General features: G+C 42.3%; 1 protein-coding gene across 1 annotated transcript in view; it reads left to right on the top strand.

Moving 5' to 3' along the window:
- The window catches only part of SUMO1 (small ubiquitin like modifier 1), a 33,811-nt gene that overhangs the window by 14,088 nt on the left and 3,096 nt on the right, over positions 1–16,627 (top strand). The window contains exons 2-4 of the mRNA XM_010386896.2: positions 5,075–5,149; positions 10,714–10,791; positions 14,725–14,796. Of these exons, the coding sequence (XP_010385198.1) occupies positions 5,075–5,149; positions 10,714–10,791; positions 14,725–14,796 (225 nt within the window). The remainder of the gene's footprint in view (positions 1–5,074; positions 5,150–10,713; positions 10,792–14,724; positions 14,797–16,627) is intronic.

Below are 16,627 nucleotides of genomic sequence, written 5' to 3'. Positions count from 1 at the left end.
GCCTGTTATGTTGTTATAGTGATGTTAATAAGCATCACTGAGTGCCTGAACTAAAGCAGTGGAAGGGAGAGAAAGGGATGGGCTTGAGAGCTAGTAAGAAATAGAATTGTCAGGCCGGGTGCTATGGGTTATGCCTGTAATTTCAGCACTTTGGGAGGCTGAGGCTGAGATGGGAGGATTGCTTGAACCCAGGAGTTTAAGACCAGCCTGGGCAACGTAGTGAGACCCTGTCTCTAAAACAAAAACAAAAACAAAAAAACCTAGAATTGTCAGAATGATGAGTGATGTTAAATATGAAGTTTAATGTTTAAAAGCAGAAGAGGAGCCAAAGATGACCCTGGAATTTCTCTTGTTAGCAGCTGATTGTATAGTAACCATTTATTGTAATTGGGAATCCAGGAAGAATTATAATTTGTTTTGATTTTGGTTTTTAGAAAGTGGAGTTAAAACTGACCCAGGAGTTAGAGATAATGATTTGGTTTGGGACACTTTTTTTTTTTTTTTTTTTTTTTTTTTTGAGATGGGGCTGGAGTGCAGTGGCCAGATCTCAGCTCACTGCAAGCTCCGCCTCAGCCTCCGGAGCAGCTGGGACTACAGGCGCCCGCCATCTCGCCCGGCTAGATTTTTGTATTTTTAGTAGAGACGGGGTTTCACCATGTTAGCCAGGATGGTCTCGATCTCCTGACCTCGTGATCCGCCCATCTCGGCCTCCCAAAGTGCTGGGATTACAGGCTTGAGCCACCGCGCCCGGCCGGTTTGGGACACTTTTATACTGAAGTACCCAAGGATATATTCAGGCACTTGGATAAATGAGTGTGAAACTCATAAAGGTTAGAGGGAATGATTGAGTTATTAGTATCTGAGAACTAGTTGGAATCACGGGTCACCAGGGAGACAGAAAAGCAGAGGATTGAAGACACAGAATTCAGATGAAACCCAGCATTGAAGGAAATTACAGAAATGAAGAGAGAACCTAATCTTGGCAGCCAAAGGTGAGAGTTTTCAAGGTAAAACTCATCAGTGTTTGTTGTTTGAGTTACAGATGAAATTTGAAAGTATCCATTGGATTTAGCAATAAAGAGTCCACCTGCTAACCGTTGGTGAGGAGAGTGTAAAGTGGAATGGTGAGGGCGTAAACCACATTACAGTAGGTTGACAGTGAAAGTGGGGATAGCAAAAGCTGAATACTCTTTAAGAAGTTTGATTTTGAAGCCAGGTGCGGTGGCTCAAGCCTGTAATCCCAGCACTTTGGGAGGCCGAGACGGGCGGATCACGAGGTCAGGAGATCGAGACAATCCTGGCTAACATGGTGAAACCCCGTCTCTACTAAAAAAAAAAAAAAATACAAAAAACTAGCTGGGCGAGGTGGCGGGCGCCTGTAGTCCCAGCTACTGGGGAGGCTGAGGCAGGAGAATGGCGTAAACTCGGGAGGCGGAGCTTGTAGTGAGCTGAGATCCGGCCACTGCACTCCAGCCTGGGCGACAGAGTGAGACCCCGTCTCAAAAAAAAAAAAAAAAAGTTTGATTTTGAAAAAAGGTGAGAACTGGCTGGGTGTGGTGGCTCACGCCTGTAATCCCAGCACTTTGGGAGGCCAGGTGGGTGGATCACGAAGTCAGGAGATCGAGACCATCCTAGCTAATACAGTGAAACCCCGTCTCTACTAAAAATACAAAAAATTAGCCGGGTGTGGTGGCACACACCTGTAATTCCACCTATTCAGGAGGCTGAGGCAGGAGAATTGCTTGAATCTGGGAGGTGGAGGTTACAGTGAGCCGAGATTGCACCACTGCACTCCAGCCTGGGCAACAGAGCAAGACTGCATCTCAAAACAACAACAACAACAACAAACAAAAGGTGAGAAAAACAACTAGAGAAGTAAGGTCAAGGGAGAGTATTTTTAAGTTGAGAATAAATGCCATAGAATATATGAATAAATTGCAAATAGGAGCATTAAAGGAAGATATTAATATCATTTGGAAGGTTGGGGGAGTGCTGTGGTTCATAGACCAGTTTTAAAAAATACTGGACTTGGCATGGCATGGTGGCTCACGCCTGTAATCCCAGCACTTTGGTAGGCCAAGGCGGTCAGCTCACTTGAGGCCAGGAGTTCAAGAACAACCTGGGCCAATGTGATGAAACTCTGTTTCTACTAAAAATACACACACACAAAATTGCTGGGGATGGTGGTGCATACCTGTAATCCCAGCTATTCAGGTGGTTGAGGGATGAGAAAATCGCTTGAACCTGGGAGTAAGCGGTTGCAGTGAGCCGAGATCACAGCCTTGCACTCCAGCCTGGGTGATAGAGTGAGACTCTGTCTCAGGAAAGAGAAAAAAAGAAGCAGGCCAGGCATAGTGGCTCAAGCCTGTAATCCCAGCACTTTGGGAGGCCGAGGTGGGTGGATCACCTGAGGTCAGGTGATTGAGACCAGCCTGGCCAACATGGGGAAACCCTGTCTCTACTGAAAATACAAAAATTAGCCGGGCGTGGTGGCATACTCCTGTAATCCCAGCTACTTGGGAGGCTGAGGCAGGAGAATCGCTTGAACCCAGGAGGCAGAGGTTGCAGTGAACCAAGATTGCGCCGTTGCATTCCAGCCTGGGCAGCAAGAGTGAAAATCTGTCTCAAAAAAAAAAAAAAAAAAAAAAAAGAAAGAAAAAAAATACCAGATTTAAGTTCATGTGTGAGGTAGATATCCTTGAGGTGATTTCAAGAGAGGCTGAGAGAGGATATATACGTATATTCCAGGTAAATGAAACTAGGAACGCAAAGGGCTGAAGTTGAAGTAATGCTAAGGGACATATTCAGGGAACAGCAAATAGTCCAATTGAACAGAATCTTTGGGTTTGTAAAGTGAGTGATGAGAGAAAAATGGGAATTGAGCTTGATTGTGGAAGCACAGAATGTCATGCTATAGAGTTAGGTTATAGGCCGTAAAGTACTGGAAGGTATTTATGCTTTTTTATCTGAGTAGTTATAGGATTGGAGAAGCTGGGCTTTAGGAGAATGCTGAAGCACTGAGGATGATGGAGGGGAGGAGGGGAAGAATTCTTTTGTGCTGAGTAGCCACTATAACTACCCTGTCTAGGAGACACAGGAGCAGAGCCACTCCTGTTGTGCTGATATATTGCTGCTAGGGGAGGGGGCTGTCCTTTGTGCTCACTTAAACAAAGCTTCTTAAGGCCTCCTCTCCTTCCAGTTGTGGAGGACTCAGGGCTTGGTTGCTGCTTATTTCCCTTCACTGCATGGAATAAGCTGTCTTTGCCTTCTAGATAGTTAGAAGAAGCAGCAGCTGTGTACTATGAATATAATTCATAGAAATGTGGAGAGACTATATTTGAGGACAGTCTTCTAGTTTTCAGGTGAAATACTGTCTCACTAAAGAAGGTTAATTTTGCCTGCTGCCATAATAGTCAGTAGTCAGCAAATGTTGAAAGCACTGCAGAATGAAAAACAGGCAAGGATTCATACTAATGAAGTCAGTTCTGTTATCTAAGCATTTCCCTAGACTCCAGCCTGTGTTTTAAAGTTGAAAGCTGCTTCTAGTTTAATATGTTCTTTTAATTGTTGAATGTTAAAGAATTTTGTATTTTAAGTTACTGACATGAGATACACAGGTAATGGTTATGGTTATTCTTATCAAATATGGATTAACTGCTTGACATTATTATGAATAGTAAGGTATATATCTAAGTAAGTGGGTAATTTGGTGGCCAAACTAAGGTGTAGCACATAGAGAAAAAAACCTACTTCTTTACTACATTATTCATGAAATTTTCCAAGGTACCCCCTTTACTAAAAATGATTTGCTTGTTCTTGAGATACTTCATGGTAAAGTTGTTTCTGAATAAATTCAGAAATTTATTGTTAACCTCATTTTCATTTCAGTACCTCTTTATTTGAAATTGTTTTGCAACTGTGTTTTGTGATCCTTTTTTCTTAAAGAGATGAGGTCTTGCTATGTTGTCCAGGTTGGCCTCCAACTCCTGGGCTCTCAAGCAGTCCTACTGCCACAGCCTCTCAAGTATCTTGTCTTCCTATTTTTATCTCCTCTTCTAAACTTGAGCATTATGCTTCGGATAGTCTAAAATAGTTGATTATATAAAACTGATTTGTTTTGACTCCGGAGTACATTAGGCTAATACTTTCTTATTTGATTTTCCTTTCTAAATAGCCTTGCTTGGCTGGGCACTGTGGCTCACAGCTGTAATCCCAGCAGGTGTGGGAGGCTGAGCTGGGCGGATCACCTGAGGTCAGGAGTTTGAGACCAGCCTGACCAACATAGAGAAACTCCATCTCTACTAAAAATACAAAATTAGCCAAGTGTGGTGGTGCATGCCTGTAATCCCAGCTACTCAGGAGGCTGAGGCAGGAGAATTGCTTGAACCCCGGAGGTGGAGGTTGTGGTGAGCTGAGATCACGCCATTGCACTCCAGCCTGGGCAACAAGAACGAAACTCCATCTCAAAAAATAATAATAAATAAATAAAAATAAATAATAGCCTTGCTTATGCTAATATGATTAATTTACATTTCTTAGTACAGTTTTGTAGTTAAAGTAAACTCCTCATGATAGGCTGTGAGAAGATAATCTTGGATTCAGAATGTTTGTCTAAAAATTCATGGAGGATGAACTCCCTCTGTGCTGGTGAGAGCTGGCTGCAGGGCAGTTGTTTGCAAGTTGTTCCTCTGGCAAGCAGCATCGGTACCACCTGGTAATTTGTTAGAAACAGAGTCTTATCCCTACTATAGATGTGCTGAATAAGAAACTGGGGCTTGGGCCCAGCAGTTTGTTTAACACATCCTTCAGGTGATTTTGATGCGTGGTAAAGTTTTAGACTATTACTATGCGGTATTATAATAAAAGAGACCCCTTTCTTGATTTCTAGTGAATGGTATTTGGGACAGTAATTGACTTAGGATCTTTTTTTCTTAATTGACTGGCATGGAAAAGAAATGCTCTTTGTATTCTCAGGTGCAGATTTTGCACCCTGAATGAAAGTAATGGATACTCATAAGTGAGTAATTAAAATAACATGTAGGAACTTTGATCTTGAAATTTAATTTTCTTTCAGGAGGCAAAACCTTCAACTGAGGACTTGGGGGATAAGAAGGAAGGTGAATATATTAAACTCAAAGTCATTGGACAGGTGAGTTTCATTGTTTTTCTCTTTTGACTCCCCTTCAATGTGAATACTTTTTCACAGGAAAAAAAAAATTTAAGGCAAATTATTTAAAAATGACTATGTATGCATTTTAATTTACTGTGTATGCATCTGTTAGAGGTAGAAGAGGCCGATACTGTTTTTTAAATTGCTCTGCCAGGCAGTTTTAGATCACCTTAATTTTTCCCAATAGGAACGTTTTCTTGGTTAGTGTGCTTCAGGGGCAAATACAGTGAATACTATTAAGTGATAAGGCTAGGGACAACCTTAAGTAAAAGGCTTGTCAGCCCTTTTGCCGACCCTTTCCCCTTTTCTGGCCCCCTATTTCCCTAGAGTCTAGTCTGTATCTTATTGACTCTGAAATGTTAAGGTTAGCTAACAACTGTTGGAGGAATGAATCTGCATAGTTATGTGGGTTTTCTAAAGGACAAAAGACAGAGAATTGGTGGAATGGTGGACTCGCCCAGGCTGGAGTGCAGTGGTACTTCCATTGAAGTGTGACAGTACCATTTCCCTATATTCTCCCAAACATGGGATACTACCAGTCGTTAAATTTCGTTCACATATGCTAGGTAAAACATTCTTGGCCGGGCACAGTGGCTCAAGCCTGTAATCCCAGCACTTTGGGAGGCCGAGACGGGCGGATCACGAGGTCAGGAGATCGAGACCATCCTGGCTAACACGGTGAAACCCCGTCTCTACTAAAAAATACAAAAAACTAGCCGGGCGAGGTGGTGGGCGCCTGTAGTCCCAGGTACTCCGGAGGCTGAGGCAGGAGAATGGTGTAAACCCGGGAGGTGGAGCTTGCAGTGAGCTGAGATCCGGCCACTGCACTCCAGCCTGGGCCGCAGAGCGAGACTCCGTCTCAAAAAAAAAAAAAAAAAAAAATTCTTGTTTTTCATTTACCTAATAATAAGATATAATTTTTTTGGTCTGCTACATTTATATTCTTCGCTTAATTGTGTTCATACCCTTTTCCCATTTTTCTGTGATTATCTTATTTTGAAGACTTTTATTTTTTATTTTCAACATTTAAAAACATTTTTTTTTTTTTTTTTGAAATGTAGTTGTGCTCTTGTTGCCAGGCTGGAGTGCAGTGGCACGATCTTGGCTCACTGCTACCTCCACTCCCGGGTTCAAGCGATTCTCCTGCCTTAGTCTCCCGAGTAGCCGGGACTACAGGCGCCTGCCACGAAGCCCGACTAATTTTTTTTTTTTTATTTTTAGTAGAGATGGGGTTTCCCCGTGATGGCCAGGCTGGTCTCGAACTCCTGACCTCAGGTGATGTACCCGCCTCGGCCTCCCAAAGTGCTGGGATTACAGCCATGAGCCACCATGCCTGGCCTTATTTTGAAAACTTTTAAAAGATACAATTCACATACTATAAAATTCACTATTTTAAAGTATATAATTCAGTGACTTTAGTATATTCACAAGTGTGTGCAGCCATCACCACTGCCAATTCCAGAACATTTGCATTACCCCAAAAAGACACCCTGTACCCATTAGCAGTCGTTCCCCATCCTATTTCCTCTGGCCAGTGACAACCACGATTCTACTTCCTGTCTCTATGGGTTTGCCTTTTCTGGACATTACATATAAATGGAATCACAAGATATATGGCTTTTTTTTTTTTTTTAAGGCAAGAGTCTTGCTCTGTTACCCAGTCTGGAGTGCAGTGGCCTGATCTCAACTCACTGTGACCTCCACCTCCTGGGTTCAAGCAATCCTCCTGCCACAGCCTCCTAAGTAGCTGGGATTTCAGGTGTGCACCACCATGCCCAGCTAATTTCTGTATTTTTAGTAGAGACGGGGTTTCACCATGTTGGCCAGGCTGGTCTCAAACTCCTGACCTCAGATGATCTGCCTACCTCGGCCTCCCAAAGTGTTGGGATTACAGGCATGAGCCACCATGCCTAGCTTTGATATGTGGCTTTTTATTCTGGTTTGTTTCATCTTCTTTTCTTTCTTGCTTCCCTTGCTTCCCTGCTTCTCTCCCCCTCCCTCCCCTTCCCCCCCCCCCCCCCCGCCCCTACCCTATCTCCCCCAACCCCCTCTCCCTCTCCAGGGGTGTCACTATGTTGCTCAGGCTGGTCTTGAACTCCTGGGCTTAAGTGATCTCCCACTTTGACCTAAATCCCTTGCTGGGATTATAGGTGTGAGACACTATGCCTGGCCTGGCTTCTTTCTTTTAGCATGTTTTCAAGGTTCATTCATGCTGTAGCATGTATCAGTACTGTATTCCTTTTAATGGCTGAATTCTGTTCCATTGTATGGGTAGAATATATTTCATTTTCCATTTATCAGTTGATGGATATTTAGTTTGTCTCCATATTTTGGCTACTATTAATATGTTGCTGTGAACATTCATGTGTGTTTTTGTGTGGACGTATGTTTTTAGCTCCCTTGGATATATACCTAGGAGTGGAATTTCTGGTCTAGTATGCAACTGTGTGTTTTACTTTTTGAGGAACTGCCGAATTGTTGTAGCAGTGGCCTTGCCATCTTACGTTCCTAGCAGCAACATATGAGGGTTACAGTTTTTCCATATTCTGGTCAACACTTGTAATTATCCATCTGTTTGGTTATAATCCTAGTGGGTGTGAAGTAGTATCTCACTGTGGTTTCAACTTGCACTTTCCTGATGGCTAATGATGCCAAGCATTTTTCTATGTACTTATTGGCCGTTACTACATCTTCTTTGGAAAAATGAAGATCTTTAGATCTTTTGCCCATTTTTAAATTGGGTTAGTTGTCTTTTTATTGTTGAGTTGTAATATGTCTTTTATTCTGGGTATTATACCTTTATCATATATATGATTTGCATAGATTTTCTCCTGTCTTTGAGTTGCCTTTTCACTTTCTTGATTTTATTCTTTGCAGTATAAAGTTTTTAATTTTGGTGAATTAAGTTCATCTGTATTTTCTTTTATTGCTTGTAATTTATCTAAGAAACCATTGCCTAATCCAGGGTCACAAAGGTTTACGCTTGTGTTTTAAGAGTTTTAAGGCTGGGTGCAATGGCTCACACCTATAATCTCAGCACTTTGGGAGGCTGAGGTGGGCAGATTGCTTGAGCTCAGGAGCTGGAGACCAGCCTGGGCAACATGGCAAAACCCCATCTCTACAAAAAATATAAAAAATTAGTCGGGCATGGTGGCACATGCCTGTAGTCCCAGCTACTCAGGAGGCTGAGAGGGAAGAATCACTTGCGCCTGGGAGGTCAAGGCTGCAGTGAGCTGTGATCACATGACTGCACTCCAGTCAGGGTGACAGAGTGAGACCCTGTCTCAAAAAAAAAAAAAAGTTTTATGGTTTTATTTATAGTTTTAGCTCTTACATTTAAATGTTTAATCATTTTGAGTAATTTTTGTATGGGTGTTTGTCCCAGACCATTAGTTGAAAAGACTGTCCTTTCCTCACTGAATTGTTCTGGTATCCTTGTCAAAAAATTGACTATAGATATAAGGGTTTATTTCTTGGCTCTCAATTTTATGACATTGATCTATATGTCCATATGCCATGGAATATCTTTAAGAATTATTAATTTGTGGGATTTTAAAAAACATTGTCTTCATTTTCCTTGTCTGTTACATGTTATGAACATTTCCTCCAGTATGTCTTAACTTTTGTTTATGGCATCTTTTACTATACAGATGTTTTATGTTTTTATTAAGTCAAATTTATCCACCTCTTTTTTAATGGTTTTTAGGTTAAAATCATGCTTTGCAATAGGGCATCCCAAGACCAAGATTAGGGGAAAAAAATTCTCCCTTGAGGGGAATATATTGAGAATTTTATTTTATTTTTTGATGCAGAGCCTTGTTCTGTCGCCCAGGCTGGAGTGCAGTGGTACTTCCAACTCACTGCAACGTCTGCCTCCCGGGTTCAAGCAATTCTCCTGCCTCAGCCTCCCGAGTAGTTGGGGTTACAAGCAACTGCACTACACCTGGCTAAGTTTTTATATTTTTAGTAGAGATAGGGCTTCATCATGTTGGCCAGGCTGGTCTTGAACTCCTGACCTTGTGATCTGCCCGGCTCGACCTCTCAAAGTGTTGGGATTACAGGCGTGAGCCACTGTGCCTGGCCAAAAAAATTTTAATGTTAGCTCTTTAATTCATCTGGAAGTGATTTTTTTTTTTCGAGACGGAGTCTCATTCTGTTGCCCAGGCTGGAGTACGGTGGCGAGATCTCAGTTCACTGCAACCTCCGCCTCCTGGGTTCAGGCGATTCTCCTGCCTCACCCTCCCGAGTAGATAGGATGACAGGCATGCGCCACGACGCCTGGCTACTTTTTTTTGTATTTTTAGTAGAAATGGCGTTTTACCATGTTGGTCAGGCTGGTCTTGAACTCCTGAACTCAAATGATCCGCCAGCCTTGGCCTCCAAAAGTGTTAGGATTACAGGCATGAGCCACCACGCCCAGCCTGGAAGTGATTTTAATGTATATAGCATGAGGTTTGCTGTAGAATTTTATCTGTTTATGAAATGGTCTATATGGAGATAATTTTATTTCTTCATAGTTAAAGTCACAAGCAAAAATATTGTAAATGTGCAGCTTCTGCAGATACACATTTGTGAATGTAGTCATGAAGTTTGGCTTTGAAATTTTAATTATGCAAGTACCTGTATTTTTTTCTGATGGTTGGCTGATAGTTTGTTTCACAATCTGAGTAGAATAAAATAATTTTTCGTCCCACAAATCAGTTTGACTAACTCAGGTTCTTACTCATTTTACTAATGTGAGAGAAACCAGATTCCATGTGATTTTTTTTTTTTTTGTGATGGAGTCCTGCTCTGTCGCCCAGGCTGGAGTGCAGTGGCGCGTTCTTGGCTCACTGCAATCTCCACCTCCTGGGTTCAAGCGATTCTTCTTCCTCAGTCTCCTGAATAACTGGGACTACAGGTGTGCACCACCATACCTGGCTAATTTTTGTATTTTTAGGAGAAACGGGGTTTCACAATTTTGGCCAGGCTGGTCTTGAACTCCTGACCTTGTGATCCGCCTGCCTCGGCCTCCCAGAGTGCTGGGATTATAGGCATGAGCCACCGCGCTCAGCCCCATGTGGTGATTTTTTTATGGCAGGAATAAATTTCTCAGTCTCTTATTTTATAGTATATGCTCTTCTCCTAGATGATCACCTTCAGTGACACCTCACTTGGGAGGACAGACTTTTTGTTTTGAGTTGCTATTGGGATAAATAAAAGATGTGATGGTTCATCTTTTATTTTGAGAATAGAGTGGCCATCCAGTAATGAAGGAATGCATTTACTTAGGCTTTTACTTCTACTGATAATTTTAACACTCAAGACTGATTAACTTTGTTTTACTCAGTTTCTTTTGTAATGGGTATACAGTAGCTTTGAGGATGATTACAGTGTTTTAAGAAAACCTGTTAAGAATGCTAAAAAGAATATTGTGGTGGAAAAATACAGGTTACAAGGTTTATGTTTCTATTTGCACTATATTTGTAATTAAATAATTTGGTTCAAGTAAAGCAAATGGTTTATACAAAGAGGGATAATTTTTTTCTCTTTTATCTCCTTAGGATAGCAGTGAGATTCACTTCAAAGTGAAAATGACAACACATCTCAAGAAACTCAAAGAATCATACTGTCAAAGACAGGTTTGTCCATTTTGGTATTTATTAAGTACAATGCTTTGTCGTTAATTTTTCTTTCTTTTTTTTTATAGAAGGTTGTCAAAAGAAAAATCCTGTTTTATTTTCACCATTAGCAACTCAAGGAAAACACTCTTATCATTTCTTGTACCCTGTTTAATTGCTTTTTTTGGTCCTGTGGCCCATTTTAAAGTTTAAATTCGTAAGATGTGGAACTAGTTTGAAAAGTAACTCAGAGTTGTAAAGAGAGCTCAAATGAATGTTTCTATCTTGATGGCTTACCAGTATATATAGCAAGAAAGGCAAGTAATTTTTTGGTGATTACTATGAATTTTTTTGTAATTCTAATCATGAGTGTTTAGCCATATGTTAAATTTAAGTAGTAGTAGTATTAGTATATTATCTCTTTTTTTTTTTTTTGAGATGGAGTTTTGCTCTTGTTGCCCAGGCTGGAGTGCAATGGCGCGATCTTGGCTCACCGCAACCTCCGCCTCCCGAGTTCAAGTGATTCTCCTGCCCCAGCCTCCCAAGTAGCTGGGTTTACAGGCATGCACTACCACAACCAGCTAATTTTGTATTTTTAGTAGAGATGGGGTTTCTCCATGTTGGTCAGGCTGGTCTCTAACTCCAGACCTCAGGTATCCGCCCACCTCGGCCTCCCAAAGTACTGGGATTACAGGTGTGAGCCACCACACCTGGCCTTATAAAATAGGTTTTGAAAATAAATGTAATTGGAATTAGTATGAGACAATCAAGATATATTTTAAGTGAAATTATGATTTAATAGGCAAGAAATATATGTTTAATCAGTCTGTTAAACTGAATTATAGGCTGGGTGCAGTGGCTCACGCCTGTAATCCCAGCACTTTGGGAGCCTGAGGTGGGCAGATCACCTGAGGGCACGAGTTCAAGACCAGCCTGGCCAACATGGCAAAACCTTGTTTCTACTAAAAATACAAAAATTAGCCAGGTGTGGAGGCATATGCCTGTAATCCCAGCTACTTGGGAAGCTGAGGCAGGAGAATCACTTGCATCTGGTTTCAGTGAGCTGAGCTCATGCCACTGCACTCCAACCTGGGTGACAGAGCAAGACTCCATCTCCAAAAAAAAAAAAAAGGAAAAAAAAAATGAATTATATTACATAATATTAACTCAGGTATTGTAAGTTTTATTTTTATGTATTTATTTATTTGAGATGGAGTCTTGCTCTGTTGCCCAGGCTGGAATGCAGTGGTGCGATCTCAGCTCACTGTAACCTGCAGCTCCCTGGTTCAAGCGATTCTCCTGCCTCAGTCTCCCGAGTAGCTGGGATTACAGGCATGCATCACCACTCCCGGCTAATTTTTGTATTTTTACTAGTGGTGGGGTTTCACCATGTTGGTCAGGCTGGTCTCGAACTCCTGACCTCGTGATCCGCCCGCCTCGGCCTCCCAAAGTCCTGGGATTACAGGCGTGAGCCACCTTGCCTGGCCTGTAGATTTCATGTTTAGAAGGTTTGCTTTTAACAGTTTAAATTTGTAACTAGGCTGGGCGCCGTGGCTCAAGCCTGTAATCCGAGCACTTTGGGAGGCCGAGACGGGCGGATCACAAGGTCAGGAGATCGAGACCATCCTGGCTAATACGGTGAAACCCCGTCTCTATTAAAGAATACAAAAAACTAGCCGGGCGACGAGGGCGCCTGTAGTCCCAGCTACTTGGGAGGCGGAGGCAGGAGAATGGCGTAAACCCGGGAGGCGGAGCTTGCAGTGAGCTGAGATCCGGCCACCGCACTCCAGCCTGGGCGACAGAGCCAGACTCCGTCTCAACAAAAAAAAAAAAAAAAAAAAAAAAAAATTGTAACTAACATAAAAATAACTTATAAGAAAGAGAGACTAGGTGTTAGGATAAGTAAAACAATAAGCATTTTTGTCTCTTCTGTTTTTGTAGATTTTAATTGTTTAACTTAATAAAATCTCATTAATTGGGGTTCAACTACTTCACATTTGTAATAATTTGGGTGTTAAAATTGAGATGAAATTCATCAGGGGAAAAAAACATTTATTGAAATCTCAATTATGTGTACTGTGCCATAAGTATTTAAGATACATTGTCGGCCGGGCGCAGTGGCCTCTAATCCCAGCACTTTGGGAGGCTGAGGCAGGCAGATCACAAGGTCAGGAGTTCGAGATCAGCCTGACCAACATGGTGAAACCCCGTCTGTACTAAAAATACAAAAATTAGCTGGGCATGATGGTGCACACCTGTAATCCCAGCTACTCGGGAGGCTGAGGCAGAAGAATCATTTGAACCCAGGAGGTGGAGGTTGCAGTGAGCTGAGATCTTGCCATTGCACTCCAGCCTGGGTGGCAGAGTGAGACTCCTTCTCAAAAAAAAAAGAAAAAGATTCATTGTCATTTAATTTTCATAACTCTGAAGAAAATTCGTACAGTCTTTTTTTTTTTTGAGACGGAGTCTTGCTCTGTCGCCTGGGCTGGAGTGCAGTGGCCGGATCTCAGCTCACTGCAAGCTCCGCCTCCCGGGTTTACGCCATTCTCCTGCCTCAGCCTCCCGAGTAGCTGGGACTACAGGCGCCCGCCACCTCGCCCGGGTAGTTTTTTGTATTTTTTAGTAGAGACGGGGTTTCACCGTGTTAGCCAGGATGGTCTCGATCTCCTGACCTCGTGATCCGCCCGTCTCGGCCTCCCAAAGTGCTGGGATTACAGGCTTGAGCCACCGCGCCCTGCTCATACAGTCTTTACAACCCCCATCTATAGGCCAGGGAATTTTTTTTTTTTTTTTTTTTTTTTTTTTGAGACAGAGCCTTAGTCTGTTGCCTAGGCTAGAATGCAGTGGTGCCATCTTAGCTCACTGCAATCTCCACCTCCTGGACTCGAGTGATTCTCATGCCTCAGTCTCCTGAGTAGCTGGGATTACAGGCACCTGCCACCAGGCCTGGCCAATTTTCGTATTTTTATTTTTTTTGTATTTGTATTTTTTTTTTTAGACAGGTCTTGCTCTGTCACCCAGGTTGGAGTGCAGTGACATGACCTTGGCTCACTGCAACCTCCACCTCCCAGGTTTAAGTGATTCTTCTGTCTCAGTCTCCCGAGTAGCTGGGATTACAGGTGCGTGCCACCTTGCTAGGCTAATTTTTGTATTTTTGGTAGAGATGGAGTTTCACCATGTTGGCCAGGCTGGTCTCAAACTCCTGACCTCAAGAGACCCACCCGCCTCGGCCTCCCAAAGTGCTGGGATTACAGGCTGAACTACCGCGCCTGCCCCATAATTTTTGTATTTTTAGTAGAGACAGTTTCATTATGTTGGCCAGGCTGGTCTCAAACTCCTGACTTCAAGTGAGCCATCTCTCCCCTTTCAGCTATTTTTGTTGAAGAGCGATTAGGAAAATGTATACTAATATATTTTGTAATATTTATGGTGCTATCTGTGCCATCCAGGTTTATGGTAGATTAGCTAGCTAGCCATTTGTGCTTTACCAAATTTTATGATTTAATCTGTTTAAAACCAATTTTGCCAGTATAGTTTAAAGCTAGTGAGGGTGCTCATCCAGTTTCTGATCTGATCTTTTGTGCTAGCTTACCAATTTAGGGCAAAATGAATTGAGTAGTGGTCAAGAGCACAGGCTTAGAAACAGGTTTGGGCTTAAATTCTTCGCTAGCTCTAAGCCTTAGGTTCCCTAGCTGTAACATGAAGATAAGGTGATAATACCTACCTTCCAGGGTTATTGTGTTATGATTATGTATGTAAAGAATTGGTACAGGGATGGCTTTGCAAATAGTTGCTACTCAGTATATGGTATTTATGATTGAATTAGCTAATTTTATTTTCTATGTAGTGTTCTAAGACTTTCATGCTTGCTTTTTGTGCATCAAAGTTACCATTATGTTTTCTAAGATTTGTGTGTGTATGTATATGTTATTATTATTATCTTTACCTTTTTAGGGCGTTCCAATGAATTCACTCAGGTTTCTCTTTGAGGGTCAGAGAATTGCTGATAATCATACTCCAAAAGAAGTGAGTATACTTTTTTCCTGAGTCAAGGAAAAATTTAAATTCTCCTTTGAGCAGTTTTGTTCACTGGTATTAAACTGCCCTTTTCTTGAATATTCTCTGATTTAAATGGTATATCATTTGTCGGAGGGAAGAAATAATGTTTTGGGTTGAACTTCCCATATAGTACCTTCAAAAGTGCCAATAAAAAGGGCAGTGAGTACTGAAATGTCATAGGGCACATGCTACATCCTTTTTGAAGATGGACAAATGTTCCTCAAATTTGGTAAATTTCTGGTATACTTTCATGGTAATGGTAACATTAATGGCTGGATTTTGATTTTTGACATATTTTGAGAATGTTAATACAGAAGCATAGTGTATATTAATATATTTGGCTCTGTCATCTTGTTTTATCCTTTTTTTAATGCTTCTCTGTCTTCATTTAAGTTTTTTTTTTTTTTTTTTTTTTTTTTTTTGAGGCGGAGTCTCGCTCTGTCGCCCGGACTGGAGTGCAGTGGCCAGATCTCAGCTCTCTGCAAGCTCTGCCTCCCGGGTTTACGCCATTCTCCTGCCTCAGCCTCCCGAGTAGCTGGGACTACAGGTGCCCGCCACCTCGCCCGGCTAGTTTTTTTTGTATTTTTAGTAGAGACGGGGTTTCACCATGTTAGCCAGGATGGTCTCGATCTCCTGACCTTGTGATCCGCCCGTCTCAGCCTCCCAAAGTGCTGGGATTACAGGCTTGAGCCACCACGCCCGGCCTTTTTTTTTTTTTTTGAGACGGAGTCTCTCTCTGCCACCGAGGCTGGAGGTGCAGTGGCACGATCTTGGCTCACTGCAAGCTCTGCCTCCCGGGTTCATGACATTCTCCTGCCTCAGCCTCCGTAGTAGCTGGGACTACAGGTGCCCACCACCATGCCTGGCAAATTTTTTGTATTTTTTAGTAGAGACAGGGTTTCACTGTGTTAGCCAGGATGGTCTTGATCTCCTGACCTTGTGATCCGCCCGCCTCGACCTCCCAAAGTGCTGGGGTTACAGGTGTGAGCCACCACGCCCGGCCTTAATTTTTTTATTCTATGAGCAGTTTTCTTTGCTTTTATATTCCACTCATCTTCCCTGTATAGAGATATCTCAAAGTAGTGTTTGTGTGTGTGTGTGTGTGTATCTATATACATAGATTCCCATCATACACAGAGTAACATTACTGATATTTCTGATAGTGGGAACAATATAGGGTTATTGGTTTTTTATTTTGAAAACATTTCAAACTTACTGAATTGTGAGAATTGTATAATACTCTCCTGTATATCTGATCCTTAGATTCACCAATTAAAATTGCATAGCATTTGGGTCAGGCACGGTGGCTAATACTTGTAATCCTAGTACTTTGGGAGGCCAAGGTGGGTGGATTGCTTGAGTCCTGGAGTTTGAGACCAATCTGGGCAATATGATGAAAACCCGTCTCTACTAAAAATAAAAAATTTGTCCGGGTGCAGTGACTTACACCTGGAATCACAGCACTTTGGGAGGCCAAGGGGGGTGGATCACGAGGTCAGGAGTTTGAGACTAGCCTGACCAATATGGTGAAACCCCATCTCTACTAAAAATACAATAATTAGCCAGGCATGGTGGCGTGCGCCTCTAGTCCCAGCTACTTGGGAGGCTGAAGCAGAAGAATCATTTGAACCCGGGGGGCAGAGGTTGCAGTGAGCCGAGATCATGCCACTGCACTCCAGTCTGGGCAACAGAGTGAGACTCTGTCTCAAAAAAGAAAAAAAATTAACTAGGCTTAGTGGTACATGCTTGTAGTCCCAGCTACTAGGAGGGCTGAGGTGGAAGGATCACTTGATCTCAG

The sequence above is a fragment of the Rhinopithecus roxellana genome, chromosome 14, assembly GCF_007565055.1.
Source record: "Rhinopithecus roxellana isolate Shanxi Qingling chromosome 14, ASM756505v1, whole genome shotgun sequence".
Classification (NCBI taxonomy): Eukaryota; Metazoa; Chordata; class Mammalia; order Primates; family Cercopithecidae; genus Rhinopithecus; species Rhinopithecus roxellana.
This window is presented reverse-complemented; position numbering and strand designations above follow the sequence as displayed.